The sequence below is a fragment of the Ostrea edulis genome, chromosome 1 (assembly GCF_947568905.1).
Source record: "Ostrea edulis chromosome 1, xbOstEdul1.1, whole genome shotgun sequence".
Taxonomy (NCBI): domain Eukaryota; kingdom Metazoa; phylum Mollusca; class Bivalvia; order Ostreida; family Ostreidae; genus Ostrea; species Ostrea edulis.
This window is the reverse complement of record NC_079164.1, coordinates 79675836-79698796: the sequence shown is the minus strand read 5'-3', so window position 1 is coordinate 79698796 and position 22961 is coordinate 79675836. Positions and strand designations below refer to the sequence as shown.

Here is a 22961-nt window from a genome sequence, read left to right as displayed (position 1 = left end):
GCAAATGCTGTTTATATCTCAATTTTCCCGATAGATAAGGACTTGATCTGTGTGTTGTCAGTTTTTAAATCGACACAGGTTGCTGATAAATAAGTTGACGATATAGAGGTTTCAATAGTCTCGTGTAACGTCAGCATTTCGCAAATCTTATGATCGTTATTACGATCTAATTTACCTTAGAACCTGTCATTGGGTAACATGTTGTCTGACATGTTTCATATGAGTTGAGGCCGTTGTTTGCACATTGAATATGACTACGGATTACCCGAACGATATGTAAGGCTCACGGCGGGTGTGATTGGTCAAAAGGGGATTTGTACTCCTCCTAGGCACCTGATCCCACCTCTGGTGTGCCCAGGGGTCTGTCTATTTTTTGTATCTCTTATAGGATTTATGAGATTGATTGCTGTTCGTTATCTTCACCTTTCATCAACCTATTAAGTTTGATTCTCTTGACAGGAAGCGCAAAGAAATTCCAAGAATTGAATTTATTCATTTTTATACTACATTGCTTTGTGAGTGATGAGAACTTGTGTAAACTCTTGTAACCTGAAAAAGTTTGATATTGATACACACACACACACACACACATATATATATATATATATATATATATATATATATATATATATATATATTAAAAGAAATAGAATAAACAGTACACAAAGTTAAAAATTTAACGCAAGCGCTTTCATTTTATAATCCTCAGGCGTTACATTTTAAAATAGTTTTGAAATGGTCTGACGTCATAAAGGCGTCCTAACATTTCACGTACATAACGACGTCATAAACGAATGAAGGGGAAAGGTTTTTACGTTAAGCATATTATGACGTCATAGATAATAACAGTAAACATATTTCACAGTAAGCTATTGAGAGCGGGATTTAAAGTCTTAATAAAGTGTCTTTCTTTTTCTCGTCGGGAAATAGTATTTTCTGTATACCGTTTATAAAACGGAAATACACTGAATTGTCCGTGGCCACACACATCTATATGTTCACTAACTTTAAATTTTTCTGTATTCGGGGGCTGAAATGTGTTGTTTATGAACTCGTATACGAGTTCGCAGAGTAGTTCCAGTTTCACCGATATAATGTTTTCCACAGCCAGCACATGTTACAACATTGTATTTCCGTTTTATAAACTGTATACAGAAAATACTATTTCCCGACGAGAAAAAGAAAGACACTTTATTAAGACTTTATATATATATATATATATATATATAATCAAACTCAATGGGCTGATGTAGATTAGTGTAGATGTAGTGCTAGTTGTTTTTATATGTAGTTTTTGTATTATTTATTATTCTTTGTTAATATTGGCCACATTATAATTTATTTTCCTTACAAAATAAATATATATTATTACTACAGTAACTTGATCCGAAGAGTCGGATCACGTCGAGTTGACAGGCGCGGATCATCAGATCACACGAGACGCGAAGCGTCGAGTTTGATCTGATGATCCGCGCCTGTCAACGAGACGTGATCCAACTCTTCGGATCAAGTTACTGTAGTAATGATAAATTTATTATATACCCCCTTTTGCATTTTAAATCTACATTTATAAAATACTAAATGCAATCCAAATTATCAAAAATACAGACATACAGTGAAAGTATGTTTTGTGTACGCAGTTTTGTTTGTGACGCGGTCAATATTTTCCACAAGAAACGTTGCGTTGATGCATTGTGACGTCATTGTGACGGCATCAGTTTCAGAAGATACTGATACGGAATCAGAAAACCACAGTATGTGATCCGGAAAACTGGATCACACGCTGTGAAATCCACAGTATCAAAGAACGATACATTGATGGGTATATAATAAATCAGATTATTATAGCAATGAAAAACTCAATCGCAGTTGAACCCGATAAAAGTCCGGGAGAAGTACTCTGTGCTTGGGTATTGTGTCGTCATACTTTGACTTTCATTACGTCACGTTTAGTACAACGGTTGTAAACATACTTCACAGATCAGCTGGGCGTAAAGACTGTTTATTAGAAAATTTGGAAGTTGTTTAATCAAAAAACCAGCTTTATTAGTAAACTGCAGTCCCGGCAATCTTCTCATTCTTCTGAACCTCGGCCTTTGAGGGAAAAAAGGAAATTTACAGGGAAATCACGTTTGCCAGGGAGAAAGCCGAAAATTCAATCCACAACCACCGATGTAGCCAATACAGGTGTAAGCATCGAGGAAGTAGCCTCATCAGTATCTGAATTAATTTTACCCGAGTTAAAGCAGGCGATCCAAACCATTATTACTCAGAGACAAGACAGCGTCCTTTCATCCTCAAGAAACGAATCAGAAACATCAGAAAAATCTGGACCTTCAAGCAGCGTATCGTCCGCAAGTCCCCATGCAGAACATCGGAAAGATGTTTTAATCAATCCAAAACAGCCTGTTCCAAATGAAAGTGTACTAGTATAGTTCCTTTAAGCATGGAATCAAACAATTTAGAGCCATGTTTAGAAATGAAAAATGCAATTTTAAGCGTGGACAATGAATTAGGTGCGCACGTACCTCAAGCTACAAAACAGAAAATCTTTAAAGGTGAATTTATTGAATTGTACAGTTTACTAAATAGGCATCTAGTCAACGATCAAGAAAACAAAATTGTCTTAAGTAATGGTCAGTTATCTGTCAAACCGATCAGTCAAAACAAAATACTCGACATTCAAACATTGTTAGATCGACCAAGAGGTGTGGCTATTGTACGTAAATTCTTCAAATGTACCTTGACAACAGACAACCCAGCAAAAGGGATGTTTTGATTTCAATAACAAAGGTTTTTGTGTTCGTCCTTACTGTCAATATAGTCATATTTGTTTGAAGTGTTCTGGTAAGCACCCTGCTACAAAATGTCAAGTAACAAATCAAAACTCAAACAGATCTCTTGAGTCTAACCAGGACAAGTCCTCTCCTAGCCTTTTTCGTCGCTCATGGAAAAAACCACAGTCAGCAAAACTTTCAGAAACCCTGGAACAACACCAATTAATATACATAATATGGAGTCTTACCTTTCTATTTATCATAAAACTTCAGACGCTAATGAATTAAGGGAAGGCTTTGCATATGGCTTTAAAATAAAATATTTAAGCTCTCTGCATCAACGTGTACCAATTTAATATCAACTCGGCAACATCCAGTGGAAGTTAAGCAAAATATAGACAAGGAAATCGCTTTAGGTCGGGTTGCAGGCCCTTTTGATCAAGTTCCCCAACAAAATTTCAGAATATCACCTACAGGTATAGTGGTTAAAAAAGATGGGGGTTGGCGTTGAATAGATCATTTATCATTTCCAGAAGGAAATAGTGTAAAGGATTTTATCGATACGGAATATTGTACGGTTCATTACACACCGTTTGATGGAGTGTTAGAAATGATTGCAGCATTAGGTAAAAACTCCCTTCTTGCAAAAACGGATGTCAAATCAACATTTCGTTTATAACCAATACATCCCTCTGATCATGAGTCAATTTTTACAGTGGGTAACAATCCCCAAAACAGGCCTAAAAACAATAAGCCATTACTTAGATGATTTTATTTTCGCTGCTAGAGAATTCGAAGGCTGTAAATTATTAATGTCAAATTTTCAGAATACTTGTCGTGAATTTGGAATTCCGCTGGCGGAGGAAAAACCCGTTGGTCCTAAAAGTTCATTGGTTTATCTTGGTATAGAAATAGACACAGAAAAAATGGTTATAGGTATACCAGAGGAAAAATCCATTGCACTTAAGGAAACTATTGTAACAATTTTGGGTAAATCCAAAATAACATTAAAAGATCTACAATCTTTAGTTGGTTCCTTGAATTTTTGCGCCAAAGCCATTCCTTCATTTCGTGCCTTTAATCGCCGTTTCTGCGATGCCATGTGTGGTATTAGACATTTCATTTTACATTATGACCCCTGGGTCGAGGCCTCTGCTGGTGGACTGTTAGTCCCCGGGGGTCTCTACAGCCCAGTAGCTAAGTACTTCGTTACTAGCTTGAAAATACGGATGTATATTTAATTGCTGTTATAAAATTTAGAAATTCATTTCAAAATTAAGGATTATATCCCTTATGCATAGCTCTTATCCTTGGACGAATTTGGCTCCACTTGTTTGGCACGCTGTTTTTGGCTATATTTAGATCTAAAACTTCATAGTTATTTCGGATTTCAAACATTTCGGTTGAGCATCACTGAAGAGACATTATTTGTCGAAATGCGCATCTGGTGCTTCAAAATTGGTACCGTATAAGTTTTACATAAGGGTCAATGCTGGTATGAAGATCGACCTACGGGTTTGGTTAAATTTCCTCGAGCAATTCAACGGCAGTTTCAATTTTTTGGAAGTTAATTGGTTTTCAAATTTTGAACTTCATTTATATACAGATAGTGCGGGTAATGCTCAACTTGGCTGCGGCGTTTATTTACAAGGCCATTGGGCATATTTTCTGTGGGCTACCCAATGGCAGGATTCAGATATAATATCTGATATTACTTTCTTAGAATTAGTTCCAATAGTTCTGGCAGTTCTGTTATTCAAAAACCATTTCCAAAATACGAAAATAATGTTTCATACCGACAATATTGCTTTAGTATCGATTCTGAATAAAAACACATCAAAATCTAAAAGGGTTAAGGAACTAGTGCACCTCTAGTGCTTCATTCAATGGTTAATAATATGTATTTTAAAGCAAAGCATATTTGTGGTTGCAATAATTCAATCACTGATTCTATTTCTCGAAAACAGTGGGAAAGATTCCGGTCTCTTGCACCAGAAGCGGACCAAGATCCTATACCGATCCTAGAAAATTTCACGAAGATGATATTAGAGCTGAAATAGATTTTAACACTTAAATATATTGCCCCAAACACAAAACTACTGTACTCCAATAGTTTAAAGCTATTTAAGGAAGGACTACGGTTTAGAGGAAATTTGGGGACCTCCCCTCTCTCACTTGTGTATATCCATCGCTCACTTGTCACTTCGCAATTTAGCGTACAGCACAATATCATCTTATTTAGGTGGTATAAGTTTTAAGTGCAAACTGATAGGCACCAACGACTATGCACAATGTTTCATGGTTAGAAAACTACTAGAAGGTATAAAACGATTCCGCAAAACAATTGACCCCCGTTTGCCTATTACTGAAAATCTTTTGAAAAACCTTATGTCAAGTTCAAGTTTAGTGTGTTCCTCTAATTTTGAAACATATTTATTTTTGCTAGGCCTTTTCCTTAGCATACCATGCTTTTTTGAGAGTCGGTGAGTTTACATGCAGTAAGACACGCGACACTCACCAAGTCATTGGCATTAACCACATACAAATTTTATTTGACCAGTCACTGAACAAGAAATTATTAAAGATAACAGTTCCATATTCCAAAACTGACCAATCAGGAAATGGATCGTCAATTCAATTGAACGAGTCATATATTACGGTTATTTGCTCTCTTTTTAATTTACAAAGATATTTGTCTGTCAGACCAAAAATTAATGGTCAGCTTTTTGTTAACGTAGCCGGCAGTCCACTTACCCGTTATCAATTTACATCAGTCCTTAATAAAGCAATTAATGATTTAGGTCTTTCAAATTCACGTTACACTTCTCATTCTTTCCGAATTTGAGCTGCATCGGATAGTTTTTCAAAAGGGCATTGTGAATCCGAAATAATGAAAAAAGGTAGATGGATTTCAAATGCTTATAAAACTTATATCAGAACTTAGTAGAATATATTTTATCACATACGTCAAGAAAAAAGTATATGGATAGTTGGTTCATTCATTATCAAACGGGCATTCCAACGAGCAAGCCTTTCAACTGAAAAATCACATCTTGGACTTAGACGTCTAAATTATCACATCCTTTGGCAGGGCAAGGGTGGTCTAACATGGAAAAAAATGTTCCCTCGCATTCAGTTACTAAGGAGGTATGAACCATTGCCTGAAATTTTAATAATTCACTGTGGGTGTAATGATATTGGTAATGTGCCTTTACTCGAACTTCGATTGAGGATGAGAGAAACATTACAACGGATTCGGTCTGAGTTTCCAAACACCCTCCTTGGTTGGTCTTATATTCTTCCAAGATTTTCATGGCGTCACAGTAAAAATGTTAAATCTCAAAACATTGCAGTCAAACGAAAACAGTTTTATGAGCAAATTGTTCTTTGTGAACAATGGTTTCTATATCAGCTATCCCGAGATATCTTGGGATTCTAGCGGATTGTTTGTTAACAATGGAGTTCATCTATCTGAACTTGGCAATGACTTACTATTATACAATTTACAAAGTAAACTGCAAAAAATCTGCTCTTTCAATGGCAAACGTAGGACCCGGTCAATGTAAGCGTCGCTTATCCTCCAATTTTACTGGCAGTGGTTGTTCTCACATTTGCTTGAACAACCATGTGGCGATATTTACCGACGCTTTTGGCTTTTATAGATTTGATAGCATTATCATACTGAGTATCTGTTCCCAGTACCAGTATAATTTTGTCTATCTTTCTCAATCATAAAGCCAATAATGATAATGCATAATGTCTTAATGTTTAATGCTACAATGATATAATGCCATGATGTATAATGATATAATGCATATTGTATGCATAATAAATAATGTATAATGTTGGAATGCATCATGTATGCATAATGTATAATGATGGAATAAATGATATCTTTGAGGGCTCTACATTGGACAGTGGTTGAAGTCGTTCCAAACAATGTTTTGACTATTAGCCCTCAAATTATAATATGGCATAATGATAATGTAATGTATAAAATTTAGGGCTAGCCATATATCATCCGGCAGCCCTACGGCCGTGGCCTCGTTCGCCAACAACAACAAAATAAATCTTATTTAACTTCACATTTGCCTTCATTTTCTATTATAATATAATTCTTTTCGTTTGTCATGAAGAAGAGACATGTCGTCCCGAAGATTTCAGAATCTAGTTGTTCTTGTCGTTGGTCATTTTAGTGCTTTGTATAATGTTTTGTAATTGACCTTGTATCCACATTGTGGATCCGACACTTCTAGGTATCGGGTGTTGGTGGCACGTATTGCTTTTATAGATATATTAGTATACATGTAGCACACATCTATTTACGCTTATTTCTGAAATAATATATATGACTATTATTGAATATCATCCACACGTAAACGTACGCTAGACTAGATTTACGTCTACGAACTTCAGTAAATATGGATTCAAACATCTCACCTCTTGTGTCCTCAGTGGGTGGTGATTGTCCTACTTTCAATTTTGTATTCTAAATAAGATTTCATGAGACTGATCACTGTTGTCGTGATTTTTCATTTTCGAAATAACTTATTTGAGCGTTAAAATTTATTTTTCATTTTTTCAATATGAAAATTGAATTTTCTCAATTCAGACATACAACGCAGAATGTAAATGTAAATACAACTTTTACCATTTTATAAACTAAAAATATGAACATGAAATTGTTAAACCAATAACCAATGCTAAATTGTAAAACGTAAATACCGATATATGGATAGAATATTAAATAAATAATTAGAATCATTTAAAGCGCAAAATCAATATCTATAAAATTGTTGCACAGGTATCTGTCTATACTATGACTGACAATCATAACAAAAACTTAAATTCTTGTAATTTTTTCAGCTTGTGATGTAGGTACCTATGGACACAATTGCTCTGGAGGACGGTGTGTTTATGGATCGTATGGATTTGGATGTTTAAAGAAGTGTAACTGTTCACGTGATCAGTTTTGTGACGCAATTACAGGATGCTCATATAATACCACTGGTAAATATTTACCCTAAAATGCTAAAATGAAAAAAGAAGTTTAACAACACGTATACATGCTATATTGCTGCATTTTGATAATGTTATTATCAAAATACAAGTATTCAAGAGGGAAGGGAGATACTTTCGTTCATGTGAAAGATGCTGTTGTTAAGTGAAGCAAATGATTAAATCTTTTCTACGTCACATTTACGACTTTGTGAAAGTGATATTTTGGATTTTGAAAATGAGGAAAACGAGCAAGTGTTGAAAAATATAGATCTACAGGTATATATGTATGTCTATTCACGATCATCCATATATGATACCATACTGATTTCTTTGTTTAATATTGGTAGGTTGGTTAACTATATATCGTTAACCGATTGGGGACTGTCTTATCAGCCATAATACTATCCATCTCATAAGCGCCGAACATATGCCAACATTTTGTAGCCCTTCACCGCCAATGGTGACGTATCTATATGAGTGAAAGATGCTCGAGAGGGACGTTAAACATTATTCAATCAATCAATCAATCCATCTCATTGCGATCCAGCCTCAACCTCCAACTCCTCTCAATGCACCAACATAATGAAGTTAGGTGTGTCGAAGTAACATTCATATGCTTCGTACTGGGTTGTCCCGTGGTTTAAAAATAAATATAAATAAATAATGACCATCGTGTACCAAAAAATCTGATGACTGTGGTACTATCTTTTGACGGCCGGACACATACAAGTGGTCATAGGTCATATGTCATAATGAAATAAAGGAGTAACTTATAATTTAAGAAGGGGGTTTGTTAATTGTTTTAATTGTTAGTAATAAAGTAGTAGTACTAATGAGTAATATTTGTGTTGATTTCAAGACGTAAGTATGTATCTACATGTAAAATAACTAAATTATATACAGAAAAGAACTAGGGGAGGATCACCAAAGAGAAGACATTGTAAATAGAGTGGTACTTGTTATTTAAATATTGAGTGTGCCAAAACATGAATTTTGAGATAGGTAATACCCCCTTCTTTTTCATAAAATAAAAATGCAGAGTTAGATCGGTAAGTCATTGTTGGTACATTGTTGGTAATCATAAAATATCACAATGGTGGTTAGCATATTTAATTTTTTAACCATAGATAACACACGTCATTGATGTCATGTGTATATCTTGTTGCAGGCGAAACGAAAGCAAGTGCAGGTATGTAATACCCCCTTTTTTCATGAAAAATAAAATGCAGAGTTAGGTGAAGAATTTATATATACAGCCCTTTAATCAGACCCGGAAAGGATGGATATTGTAATGATAGCCATTACGTAACGAATGAGATGCAGTTGCGAAAAAGTAGAGTATTAATCTGAATAAATGGTTCGTCTCTAAATTCCTCTATTTTGAGAAAATCATTAAAGTAGCCAAGTAGATGGGAACTATAACGCATAGCTTAATTTACTAAACGCGTGTTTCAGGTCTCAATCTGGTAAATATCGCATTCAATTCGTCTTAATGGCAGCCTAAGCAACACGTGCTTAGTAACTAATTAGAATTTCTTGCATTCATTGACAGTATTCATTGTATTGAAACGCCTGACTGAAAATGATCGTTAACGTGCTATTGGGATCCTCGAAGCTGGAGTGTCTCAAAGCAATGTGACAAAACAGTTTGGAGTTTATGTTAACACTGTAAATGTTTTATGGAGACGATATCAGCAAACTGGTACCGTTCGAGATCGCCCACAATCAGGACGCCCGTGTGTGACGTCACGTAGGCAAGATACGTATATACGGACGTTACATTTGCGTAATCGATTCCAATCGGCTTCTTTGACCTCTAGGGTATTGGCGGGTAAGTCCTCGTACCGTAAGGAACAGATTGTGAGAGGCGACATCCGTCCTTAACGTCCTTCTATCCGTCCCGTTCTGCTCTAGCGTCAACGTGCGAGGTTAGCGTTGTGTAGGAGGCATTGTCGTTTCAATAACAGATATTGGGCGGAAGTTCTGTTTACAAATGAGTTGAGATTCGTGTTCGGCTAACCGTCGTGCCGGGTAACGTCACATTGACGCCTGCGTTTTTCAGCGCCGCCAATTCGACGGAGGGAGTGTTATGGTTTGGGGTGGAATTACAACACATAGAAGAACCCCTTTGGTGATAGTGGAGGGCAATTTAACCGGCGTACGCTCCCTACCGTGACGAGATCGTACGTCAGCGCGTCATTCCATTCATTTATTACAACCAGCGTAGCATCATTATGCAAGAGGACAACGCACCACCACATGCAATGTTAGTGACTATCTACAGCAGTAAACCTTGAATATGCTACTCTGGCCTGCGATATCACCGGATTTATCGCCTATAGAAAATGTTTGGGATGAATATGAACGACCTTTATGTCAAGAGTCAAATCCCCCTGCTACATTGGATACTTTGCGTCATTCTTTATTGCGCATATGGCGGAACACTCCCCAGGTATTTCTGCACAACCTGATTCAATCAATGAGCCGTAGGTAGATGTGAAGAGTGCATCGGTCATACACGCTATTAAACTTGTGAAACATTTTGCATCCCCTTGTTTTCAGTGGCTGTTCGTATCAACCACAATGGATATAAGCGTTGACTTGATGTTTGACAAATTCGAAGACAATGCATCAATTTACATATACTTTTTAATCCTTTAATAAAATGCATTTAGAGATTGTGTAAATGATATTTGCTTATAATATAAAGGCAAAGACTGAATCACTAAAGTTTGTTGGGCGTAAGAACACCGTCGACCATGTCGTCTGGATCTCGGCCCACAAGAACCGATAATTTTGTAATAATAGTAGGGATCTATACCATACCACCCATAATAAGATTGTTATTATCCTTTATAAGAAGGTGGTATGGTATAAACCCCTACTATTATTATTACAGACGAAATTACCTGTTGCTGTGCATGGCCGCGCACGTGTGCAGAATTAAAACAATTTTGTTGCCAATTCCTGTCTCATACAACATAAGTGTACCACATTCCATGCCTAGAGAGGTTAATCATACGTTTAACGTGGTTAATATCACCAAAGAAATTAATCCAAGTGCGGGTTTTTCAACAATTCTTGATTCAGTAGTTGTACTTTCCATTTCTCTAAATTACAACACGGCCAACTGACACCTATAGTGACTACAACTGTTTACAATTAGACAGGGGATGCTCACTCCTCCTCAACACGTGATCCTACCTCTGGTATATCCAGGGGTCCGTGTTCGCCCAACTATCTATTTTGTATTGCTTATATGGGTTATGACATTGATCACTGTTCGTTATATTCACCTTTTATTTGAAAAGATATGAACTGTTTAAAGTTCAGATTGTACAACTTTGTTAAAAAAAATCAATGTTTGTGAAATTTAATGGAAAGTCAATTCGAAAATTGGATTATTAATTTTTTTCAGCATTGTGCACTCTTTTCATTTCCGTTATGACATCACATCTTGCTCTCCCATTAATCACTACTCACTTAATGAATTAGGCGGACAATTTGAAATATATATAAAAAGCACACATTAAAAAGGTTTTAAGAGGCTGTCTACGACAGAACCATGCAAATGGCTATTGATGGACATGTGTCGGAATTTCATGAAACTTGGTATATATGCTTTAGATAACATAACTTGAACGTAAAAATAATTATTTTCATTCCACTTGATCGGTAACCATGGAAACGAGAGACACTTGGTTTTTCCCATTTCTATATTTAGATCTATTTTAGAAAATCAGACAATGTACTCTTTTTTTGGTTTAATGTAAAACCCATGTTTTGCAATTTAATGATACTTATTTCATGATATTGCAGAGACAAATATGAATTAATATCACATAAACAATCAAAATTTAATACACAGTGCAATAAAATATCAAAGTTTTAAAATGAGGGAAATGCTGAAATTTTACCTAATTTCACCTATTTGTACTGAAACGGGTATAGTTGTCCAAGAAACGCTTCAATAGACATCATATTTGATACATGTGTAGAACCTATCAATTTCTAATACATGTTAAAGGGAATTTGGTTGCAAATGAAATATAGTGGTATATTGGGGGTGGGTGTTTATGCAAGAAAAAAAGGGGGTGGGGTAATAATGTCGATTGTGTAGAGTTAAAATCTTCAGATAATGTAATAATATCATTGCACATGTCATGCATGAGCATTAATGAAGGGTGAAAATTATTGTTTGTTGTACTTTGACCCAATATTGGAGGGAAAGGGGTTATTTTGAAAAAAATCTTTCACCATTACCTTCCACCAATAAATGGTACATTTATTGTAGTCATATACAAGAATTGTGTATTCAAAGCGTTTTTGCTGTCTATCAAATTCAGCAGGCAATTACAACATATGATATATTTCTCGTGTTTTGAATTCACTCTGCATATGTAGTTTTATTGTAAGTAAAGTCATAAAGGATGGGGGTGGGGGTGGGGGTGATATTCCACTGTAAGTAAGGTAATGCCAAAAATTCATGAAAGACACATTCATTATAAACATACAGATTTAACCATTGCAATTCTTTTTTGCAAGAATAAAAATTAAAACAGTTTTCCTTAACCACTTATGAGTTCAGTCATAGACAATTTATATTGGATAATAATTGGCTACATTCAATTGCAACAATATCACTGATGACATTCTGGAGGTCTTCGTCATTTTCTGGACCCTCCCCATTTTTCACCATGTCAATACAAGGAAAGTAATTGTTTGGTTCCTTGGAAAGCAGGGGTATGGCTGTCTCACTTCAGAAAACATCTGCAAAATAACAAAACAATTCTTATTATTGCATAAGTTTGCCTCTTGTCAGGACACCCCCCACCCCCACCTCTCGGTCATATATAAAACCCAGACATATTAGCATTACACATGTTTTGAACGTTAAATAACCAGAAAAGTTTTTATAATGTTTAGAAGTTTTATGGCTACGTTTAACCATAAATTACAATTTCAGCAGCTCATCCTTTGGTATTAAAATCCTCCTTGCAATTTGTTCACTGTTTTTATTGCACAATAATATGCATATGCACCTCTTTTAATCATTAAGTTTGAATTTAAGAGATCGAGATAAAGATTTTCATTTCATTGTGAGAATTTTCTATCTCAAATGAGTATGCACTGATATACTCTTTGTGATCTAATAAAATTAAAAACTTGATAATGAATTCATTTATAGATGGTGTTTCTTTTTCTAGTGTTCACATAAAAACAATATTTCATGGGTCAAGTTGTCTAAACAAGGGGTGGGTTGTCTAACCAAGGGCTTAAGTTGCTTAAACATGGCTTGCCTGAAGCAAAAAACTGAAAGTAACACAAGATGTGAAACACTAATGGCAACAAAGAACAATAAACAAAGTAAAACATTTTGATACGAAAAGAAATGTCTTGTTACAAGGATTGTTAATATGAAATATGACAGCCTATCATTCACCCAGTTTTAAAATTTGGGTCAAATTCCAAATTTAAGGTCACAAGGTCAAAACCTTTATCAAAAAAAGTAACTTGACCTGTAACCCATTGATATAAATATATGTATAAATTTTCAAATCAATAGCTGCAGACACATTACCAAAAGTCATAAAAACTGTTAATGCACAAATTCACATACAGGCTGAGGCCAGATAAAATAATGTGTGGTTCTGGTTACACTCCCTTGAAAAATAGGGTAGGTACATGTAGGTACATATGTAGTTAGGTATTTTATTGCATTTTTTTAAATTGACTTTTTTAATGATAGATTTTAGATGGAAACACAATTTTCTTTTTCTTTTACTTTTACTTCTTTGCATGTACATGTGCCATTTATATATTATTGATATACATGTATATACCTATCAAAATTGGTAGGGATTACCCTAGTTTTGACAATTCTTACATATTTATTTCAAATAAAACAATAAATACAGGGGGGGGAATCAGTGCAATTGCCAAAATTATGTTTTTGAGCATGAAAGTAGGAAATGATATTTCAACTAGAGTACTGTTTTCAAGCCCTTCCAAGGTTTTAAATCTATTCAACTTTTTCAAAAATAAGGAGGGAGATCGCTTAGTATATTCAAGCAACCTGAAATTTGCACTATTGTTTATGTAAGCACTCTTTAGTTCTAAGTCACTTTCTGTCTAATGTTAGATGACCTGTAATAAGTGTTTATTCATCCATGAGTATTTATGCATAATTGAATATCTGTTAGTGCAGGAAGATAAAAAAAATAATAACTTACCAGAATCAATGGCAGCTTGAGCAATGTGGCAGATCTATCGGCTTTGGAGTCCCCCCCCCCTTTCACATATGAGTTAGATTTGTCATGTAATGGGTGACAACATGTTGTTCTTTATGCAAAGTCAATGTCCATGATTGGCATAGGCATGATGATGTCTGTTAAGTCTAGATCATAGTTAATGCACATCAGCTGTGCAGTGCAGTGAACAATGATTCTGGAATTCACACAATTTCTGATGGACATTTAAAAATCTCAAGTGTGCTGAAGTATACTTCTTGCAACCCTGATGTAAATAGACTCCCTCTTTCCTTGTAATTTTCACCAAGGCTATAAATTTATTTCCCATCACTTTCCACCCATTCCATGTTGTTGTCATCTGCCTTATGAATCATTCTTCCCTACCTTCTTCCCATGATAGTTCCACAAAGGGAGATAATTTTTTGATAAAATTTCCGAATTTTATACCCCAAATAAATGACTTTCTATTTATTTGCAACCAAATTCCCGTTTAGTAGTGATAATTTCTGCATAAATCTGTGTTTTAAACCACGAAACTATTTATTCTAAGCGTTTCTTGGGGTTTTATGACTCACTAAAAATAGCATTTAATTTGAAAGTTACATAAACTTACTAGTTCAAACACTATACGACTTAAATCTGGAGAATGAATTTTAAAGTTATGTTCACCAATTCAAAGATACCGTTCGAATAGACTATGCGGAACTGAAATTATATGTGATTATTCTGCTTTTGATATTTTAATGACTAGCTGAAAATACACCATTTTTGCATGAAATTGATGTGTATATTGTGCTAAAAATAGAACGGCCCATTAGGTGTTAGTTCGGGAGGTACTCATCGATTTTGCCACAACATATGATATAACTAGTAAAATACTTTTGAAATATCATAAAAAGGTCTGAAAATTTGACAACACCTTCCATAATAATTTTTTGGTTTTGCATGGTTCTATCGTAGACAGCCTCTTAAGACTTTAGATAGAATGAATAAATTATTTTTCGTAAAATCTAGTCTTATAACTGAAACGGTGTATGCAAACAAATTGTCCTAACGCTTCTTTTTTTCCGTTAGTATTTATATTATTTAACAGAATAAAATCTAAAATGATCACATAATAATGAACGATTGTTAATAGATAAAACTTCGTCGAAATGGCGAGTTGAAGGTCGCAAAAAACATATTTTTCTCTTGTAGAAGCATTATAATAAACTCTTCTTCATAATAATATAAAAACAGGTCAACTAACAAAGGAGCACAATTCGTGTCCATGGGAATTTCAACAGACTGTTGGAAGACATGATCACCAAAGACTACGAAGATATAATGAACCTCAGCATATTTTTGGTTAAATTTCAGAGTACATTCTTTGGACAAAATTGTGATCATATAATTATAAACATGTATTGGTTCTACAAATTGTTTTATATTCAATTTTTTAAGTTTCGTAATGATGTAATGTAGCTTAAGAAACTTGCAATTTTCACTAATTCTTCACCGTGATGCCTCTCAGAACTGACCGCTATAGGATGTCACTGACCAATCAAATTAATTTATTGCTTATGACGTATTCATTTCATTCCGGTCAATTCTTCCTTTGTTTTCAAGCCACGGGAATTTCCAACCACTGCTACTTTCCCACCCCGTTTTTGCTTGTGGGGTTAATTTTCTGTATTTTGTGTGGGGCCCGTTTTGTGCACCACCTTTTAAGCAATAGTTATTTTTATCATTTGTACATGATTTATTAACTAGGCTGCTTTGTGTCATGTGAGTAGACAAATTCACACAATGGTATTCTTTCTTATCTTTTCATTTGTAATATACAACAAAAGAAGCTGAAAATTGCCAGATTTGTTTTTACATTCTTAGGGCAAAATTGTGAATATAAAATTTATTTTTTACTAAGTGGGAGTTGAACAGACATGTTTTTAAAAAGGGACAGAAGGTGACGGAGCTAACTCTGACCCAGATAATTCAACAAGTTAAGCAAAATCGAAAAAATGGATATCACGGAGGGATTTCATTTTAGAAAAACGAGGTTGACTTGCACCAATGGCAACGTGCAAAATACTGCGATTTGAACATTCATTGAAACGCTGGACGATAATCACTCATTACGTACAGTGTATGTATTCTTCAAAACAAATTATGATTACATACACCAAATCATAATGTAGTTTTTCTAATATACAGAGTCGTCCACTTCTGCTTCATACTTAGATATTTTATTGGTATGGATATTTAGAAAGAGTAGGTAGTCCTTTACCAAAATTGATCCCATGTGTAAGGATTTTGGTATAAGTGTGGGGTCAAAATAGTCAGTTATTAAATGTGTGAACAATAGTACATTTTTAACTTCCTTTCTATAAGTACCAATCCGATTCCTTTCAATTTTGGTACATGTATGAAGCATTTATAACCTTAGAGTTTTGACTCTAGGACAGGTCCAAATTAGTCATATTAGTGATGGTAAAGCCTTTCGTCAAATCCTCTCGAGGATATTTAAGAAGACATCTTGATTTATACTTTTACTAAATATTAGAATTTAGCTTATATATGCAGAACAGGCTTTCATAGTTCTTGACACTAGTCAAGTGACACTTTAAACTATTAATCACTTGATCGATAAGACATGTTGGCCTCTTGATACTTAATTGTTATTGACACGCTAGCCCAGTTCCACCGTGGGCCTCCTTGGACTTTTGTGCATTGTCAAAAACACACACCGCGAAACACGGAGGTTACGATGGACCTCCGAGTATTTTCCACCATGGGATTTATAAAACTCGTGTCGTATAATTTGTTCATATGACTTTTAACTGTGTGTCTCACTAACAATTCCACGATATGCTGTTGTTACATGTATCCATATTGTTTATCGTAGGAATATGGATGGTGAATGTATCCATCATGGTCGTCAGTTTTGCCGGAGCAGTCCTTTTGGTGACTATTGCCGTCATTCTTGTGAAGAGGTAACTTGATCGTTAATGAATCTTATGGTCTCCTTGGATGATCGTCTATTGCACTCAGTTATACTGCCTCCGTGGCCGAGTAGTTAAAGCATCGCGCTCAAAATCACACGACCTCTCACCTCTCTTCCCAGGTACATTGTATCTGGATTCCCTCTTTCACCAATAAAACTCGGCCCCACCAGATAACTGAAAAATTGTTGAGTGTGACAGAAAACATCAATCAATCAACTGAATGCTTGATAAGTGTATTGTATTCAAAGCAAATGTTTGCAAATTGGTAAATAATTGCGTTTTGATAATCGAAATCTTCAATAATGATGTTCATGTATCACATACACAACAGTGAAATATTTTTGTCCTACGTTCTTCGTTTCAATTCAAATTTATACTGTGACCGTGTAATATAAAATTAAATACTTCGAAAATAGAAAGATAGTTTGATAGTATTTGGTAAAAGATTTACAACTGAATTAATTAGAGGATGAAAGTCCAAACATATTTCAAGTAATATATCATTCATATGTCGAATCGATGTATTCCTGTGAACTCCAAGTAAAGGACACACAGAGTCCTCCACTTCTGCTTCATACTTAGATATTTTATTGAAAGTAGATATTAACGGCAAACTAACAACTCAGCTTTACGACAAGCGGGATGAGTTCAGCTTCTCCATCGTCAACTTTCCATATCTATGTAGCAATATTCCATTATCATCTGAATATGGTGGTTATATCTCTCAAGTGATTCGATACTTATATCTTGTGTATCGATTCAGTTGAAAGACATAAACATCATATGCAGGCGATAATGACATTTTGGTATATAACTATGGAAAGTTGACGATGGAGAAGCTGCAATCACATATTTTGAATTTTTGAGCTGTACTTCAAGATGAAGAAAATTCATATATCATGTTAATTATTAAGTTCAGATAAACATTGAAGGACCTAAGCAAACTGTTGCAAAATCTCAAGATTAAACATCTGTAATGACATTTTAAATTTTATGATTGCTTATTTTTGCATATATTTAGAACAAAATCAATATAGATGAAAGGAAGGAGACTAACTAATGTTGTCTCTTTGAATCTAAAGCGAGAGTAGACCAGTCAAACAAATCAAATTTAACGACATTCAGATTTTAAAATTACGTTATAAACTGCTGATCAGAAAATAATGAATTATGTATTTATTTTAGACAGTGAGTGACGAATGCGACTACCCATGCATTTTATCTGGGAGAAAGCAGGCCTGTTGCTGATACAACCTTTCAATGTTATATGAGAGTGGAAGAAAATATCTACAATGAACCTGAACTGTGAACTTCTTTCTTTGCATTACATTGATCCTGTTGATGATAGCAATAAAAATAACTCTACCATCACTGCTTGAAAAACTGCCTTTACAAAGGGAGTAAAGATATTGTAAATACTTTATTTACAATAGCTTTAAGTGTATTTAATCACATTTACTTAAATAAGAAAAAGGTGGTAAATATGGTCTTTAATTACCTTTACTGGGAAGTAAATTTTTGTAATGGCCCAATTTACAATACCTTTACGAAAAAATTAAAGACCATATTTGCTCAAGTAAATGCAACTTTACAAAAATTTAAAGGTTGTCTTTTTCAATGAATTTACAAGAACTTAAATATAATATTTACGAAAGTAAATTTATGTTTACAAAAAGTAAAAGGTCGTATTTACCAATGACTTTAATTTAAGTAATTTTTAATAAAGAGCATATTTAATCAAATTTAAAGGTGTGTAATTTTTACCATCAATATGGAAATCTGTATACTCCCCTTTTCAGATTTTATCAAATTGCAATAAATTTCTTTATACAAAAGTATATATTGTGAATGAGGAGTTCATATCTTAGTACAAGACATTTCTTGTAGAATCACGTTTTAAATGATCTGTTGAGATAACAAAAGCTGCATATTTAAATATCAATAGTCAATTTATTAATTTCTATTTTTCACAAATGTATGATTATATACCACAATAACGGTGGTTAATATACATGAACATCTATAACAATATAAAACAAATTGAACACAATAAATCATTGATATTTCAAACATGCTGCAATGCATAACAAAATATTTTTGATATATTTTATGATAGAATGCATTATCTTGAATTTTGTTTTAAAAGAATTGAACTACAAAGGTCATTTTCTGAACCTAAAGATCATAATTGAAATTGTCTTCGAAAAATTTAATAGATTTGAATGACTACTGCAGATAACTTTCATCCGCAAATAATCTGTATATCTGCAATATCATTAACACATATATATAAAAACAACAATGGTCCCAATACAGGTCCCTGTGGCACTTCAGATTCAAAGACTAAACATGTGTACAAATGAAAAAGTGGTGTTACAAAAAAGAAATTGCATATGCATCACATAGTCAAAAAATAAAAAAAATATTACATGTTAAGAACATATTTTAACATGCAATCCACATGTTTAAAGTCCATGCATGAATAATGTTCAATTTAGGAGGCTCTTCTTGTCTTAGAGACCCCCTACTTTTTTGGACAATAACCTCTTGCTACGTGGAGGACATGTCTCTAAATATTTTTTGTCCAGACTTCCTTTAACTTTCTGTAATTCCTCACTCTCCCAGGAATATGGATGGGACACAAAACCATCATCTCCCTCCTCATCACTGCTCATATATTTGTGAGCATTTGGTAGCTGGAAAAATGTTCTAACTTTATTTTTCTTCTCCTCGGACCATCTCGTCTTCTTCTCTACCGCAACAAGTCTCCTCTTCAATTTCTGTCCAAAAAGATATGTTTTAAATTAAAGGAAAAAAATAATTGCAGTTACCTTCCATATTTACCCAAATCACTTGAATGAAACATTTGTTTTGAATATATTTTTAAATACATGGGCACACAATCAAGTACTCATATAGACACCCTTTCATCAACTTCCTTTTCTTTCCTCAAGTGACCTAAACCATTTCGATAATCTTCATCCAGTGTCATCAAAATCAATAACAATGTTCTAAGATGAGCTTTAAGTAAAACTGTATGATTACTGAGCTAAATTGACTTTCAAGTTTACCTCTTTCTTTCTTTCATATGTTGCTTGCCTCTTTTTATTTAATTCTTCTTTATTCTTATTGTGCCTATTGTTGGCATCCTTTTTGGATGTAAAATATCTTTTAATGGCAGCTAGAAAATAAAAGATGCTGAATAAAAGATCTTGCACAAAATAATGTAAATATGTTTCAAAATAACTAATTATAGCCTTAGTTCAACCTACGATTTCTTTGTAATTATACCCCCCGCAACAAGTTGTGGGGGTATACTGGAATCGGGTTGTCCGTCTGTCTGTCCGTCCGTCTGTAGACGCAATGGTTTCCGGGCTCTAAAGCATTATCCTTTCCACCTACCGTCACCATATCATATATATGGACTACCCATGGGATGAAGATGTTCCCTATCGATTTTGGGGTCAAAGGTCAAGCACACTGGACATCGAAGTAGCAATATGGTTTCCGGGCTCTAAAGCGTTGTCCTTTCCACCTACAGTCACCATATCATAGATATGGACTACCCATGGGATGAAGATGTTCCCTATCGATTTTGGGGTCAAAAGGTCAAAGGTCACGCGCACTGGACATTAAAGTAGCAATGTGGTTTCCGGACTCTAAAGCATTATCCTTTCCACCTACAGTCACCATATCATACATATGGACTACCCATGGGATGAAGATGTTCCCTATCGATTTTGGGGTCAAAAGGTCAAAGGTCATGCGCACTGGACATCGAAGTAGCAATATGGTTCGGTTTGTCATGCCATTTGTTTTTTACACTCAGAAAAGAGGTAGTTTATACCTATTACCAACACCCTTTGGGAGATTGGGGTAAGTTGGGGGTATTCTTAGTGAGCATTGCTCACAGTATCTCTTGTTAATTCTAAATTAGGACAAATAAATAAACTTATAATCAACGTTTGCTTTCTCATTGGTAATAACTGTTGAACCATAATGTAATGCTTTTCAGATTAAATATAAATTAAAATATGTTAGATTTAGCAAAATTTATAACAGCATTTTCATTAGTACCATCTATGACGTCAATTCTTTCATCTGGCGCAATCGCTTGTACACTGTGCCTCATAAATACTGTCAGTGGTACATTTTCTTCATCCATGAATCTACAAAATAGCAAGATTGTTACTTGGTTACAAATTACTTTAAAGTAGTTAATGTACTCCTGGGAGTTAAACTTTTACCCCAAAAATGAATTAGTGTATAAAATTTAAAGTAACTCAGCTGGGTTATTTTTTAAATTTAATATTTTGAAATATTTTTACTAAATTTGCACAATTAATATTGGTTCAATGATTTATTTATACATTTATGGACTGCGAATCTGGGTTATTGTTTGGAGAATGTTGTCAGGAACATCCATTATTTCAAAACAAAACAAAGATGTGAAGAGACCCACACGAATGTCCTAACCAATGCATTCATGTGCACAGTGTGTGATGGCCTTACAAGTAATTTCATTAATTCATAATAACAAAAAAACTGACAAAGCATTTATAAATTCAACATTTGCAAGAAATATTGTCTCATTATATATGTATGCAAAAATACCTTTTGCTGTACCGTAGTTCCATTTCAAATCCGTCTGTTGACCATTTAAATAAGAGTCCTTCACTGCACTCTGAATGAAAGAGAAAACAATAATGATATTTATATATGGGAAACAGGGAGGTCATTTGAGTAATCTAATTCTGATGGGGAGAGATGCCTCATCCATGATGCACTCTTGTCCTTCAAATGTTTTCTTGGAGACCTTCGGACTGCTGTTGTACACTTAATACTTTTCTTTTTCTGGCAAAGAACCGAAAGAGTATTCTAAATTCATATTCCTCTGGAATTGGTTATGTGTATGTTTCGTGAGGTGATTTTACACATTTTCAACAATTTCACACATGGAAGGCACAATATTAAATTATATAGACTATAGTCAAAAAGGCATACAATATATAATATTTATTAAAGCATTGGAACTGCATTGAAAATTGACTCTTAACCTTTTGTGTTGGAGGATCAGGTTGGGGTTCATCTTCATCTCCAGACTCACATCAAGAAAGCTGCAGGGTTTCATAGAGCCTGTCTTTGGCAGGTTTTCTAGGAGATTTCCTTAAACCTGTAGATTGCAATGATGTGGCTGTTCTTTTCTAAACGAGAAGAAAACAATAGTGTAAAACATAACCGATTCCTTACTCTGTACAAAAAGGAAATTACATGTGGAAATTAAACAAATGCAGAAAAATAGCCAAATTTCTGTCTAAAACTACTAAATGTTAATGCCTATAATAAACTACTTAAAGATAATGTCTTAGTACAATAACCTACACAATTTTTATATGGATAATATATCAAATTTCATAAATACATGCACGTCCAATCAGTCAGTCAGACACACTACTTGCAATATATATCAATTACAATTTTTTTTATCCCCCTCCCCCCTCTAGATCCGCGCATGTATATGTATATTACATGCATGTACCTGTGCACAAATACAATGTTTAATCAAAGTGACTGAATCAGTGTATAGGTGGGGGGGTGTTGTTAAAGTAAAAGATAAAACAACTATAGGCCTAGATCTAAAATTACAAAAAAAAAATTCATAGGCCTATCTAAGAAAAGAAATCTAGGTAAACATGATCAAACCTTTGTCTTGGGTGTTGCTGATAACACAGATTCTGGCTCTGATTCACCTCCTGATATAAATTGAAGATGTAAACTTTCATCCTCAACCTCTAAATCTGTCGCCTCTGAATCCAATCCATCGGCAAATGTTAAAAAGCCTTGGGTCCAAGTCCATTTTAAACTCTGTGTAAAACAAAGAAACTAGCCGCGCCTTGAGATGGAGTAATCCGATCTGTTGATCTTTGACGTCACGATTATACCTATAA

The 22961-nt window shown here is 34.4% G+C and overlaps 1 protein-coding gene and 1 pseudogene across 1 annotated transcript; one reads left to right on the top strand and one right to left on the bottom strand.

Moving 5' to 3' along the window:
* Positions 1 to 250: 250 nt before the first annotated feature.
* On the top strand, positions 251 to 6343 carry LOC130048196 (uncharacterized; annotated as a pseudogene).
* Positions 6344 to 18947: 12604 nt separating this feature from the next.
* LOC125656018 (uncharacterized) lies at positions 18948 to 22948 on the bottom strand. The gene is made up of 6 exons (XM_056162512.1): positions 22717 to 22948; positions 22071 to 22217; positions 21628 to 21697; positions 21091 to 21182; positions 20085 to 20194; positions 18948 to 19793 (listed from the first exon to the last, which is right to left on the bottom strand). Exons 3-6 carry the CDS (start codon positions 21648 to 21650, stop codon positions 19527 to 19529), a joined length of 492 nt encoding a protein of 163 aa, XP_056018487.1. The 5' UTR covers positions 21651 to 21697; positions 22071 to 22217; positions 22717 to 22948; the 3' UTR covers positions 18948 to 19526.
* Between the last annotated feature and the right edge of the window lie 13 nt (positions 22949 to 22961).

Excerpts from the sequence above, each read along its gene's own strand:
- LOC125656018 (XM_056162512.1), bottom strand. The coding sequence starts at position 21,650 with ATGGAACTACGGTACAGCAAAAG. Across the intron at positions 21,183-21,627 it reads GAACTACGGTACAGCAAAAG|ATTCATGGATGAAGAAAATG; the intron begins GTATTTTTGCAT and ends GCTATTTTGTAG. Across the intron at positions 20,195-21,090 it reads AAGAATTGACGTCATAGATG|CTGCCATTAAAAGATATTTT; the intron begins GTACTAATGAAA and ends TTTATTTTCTAG.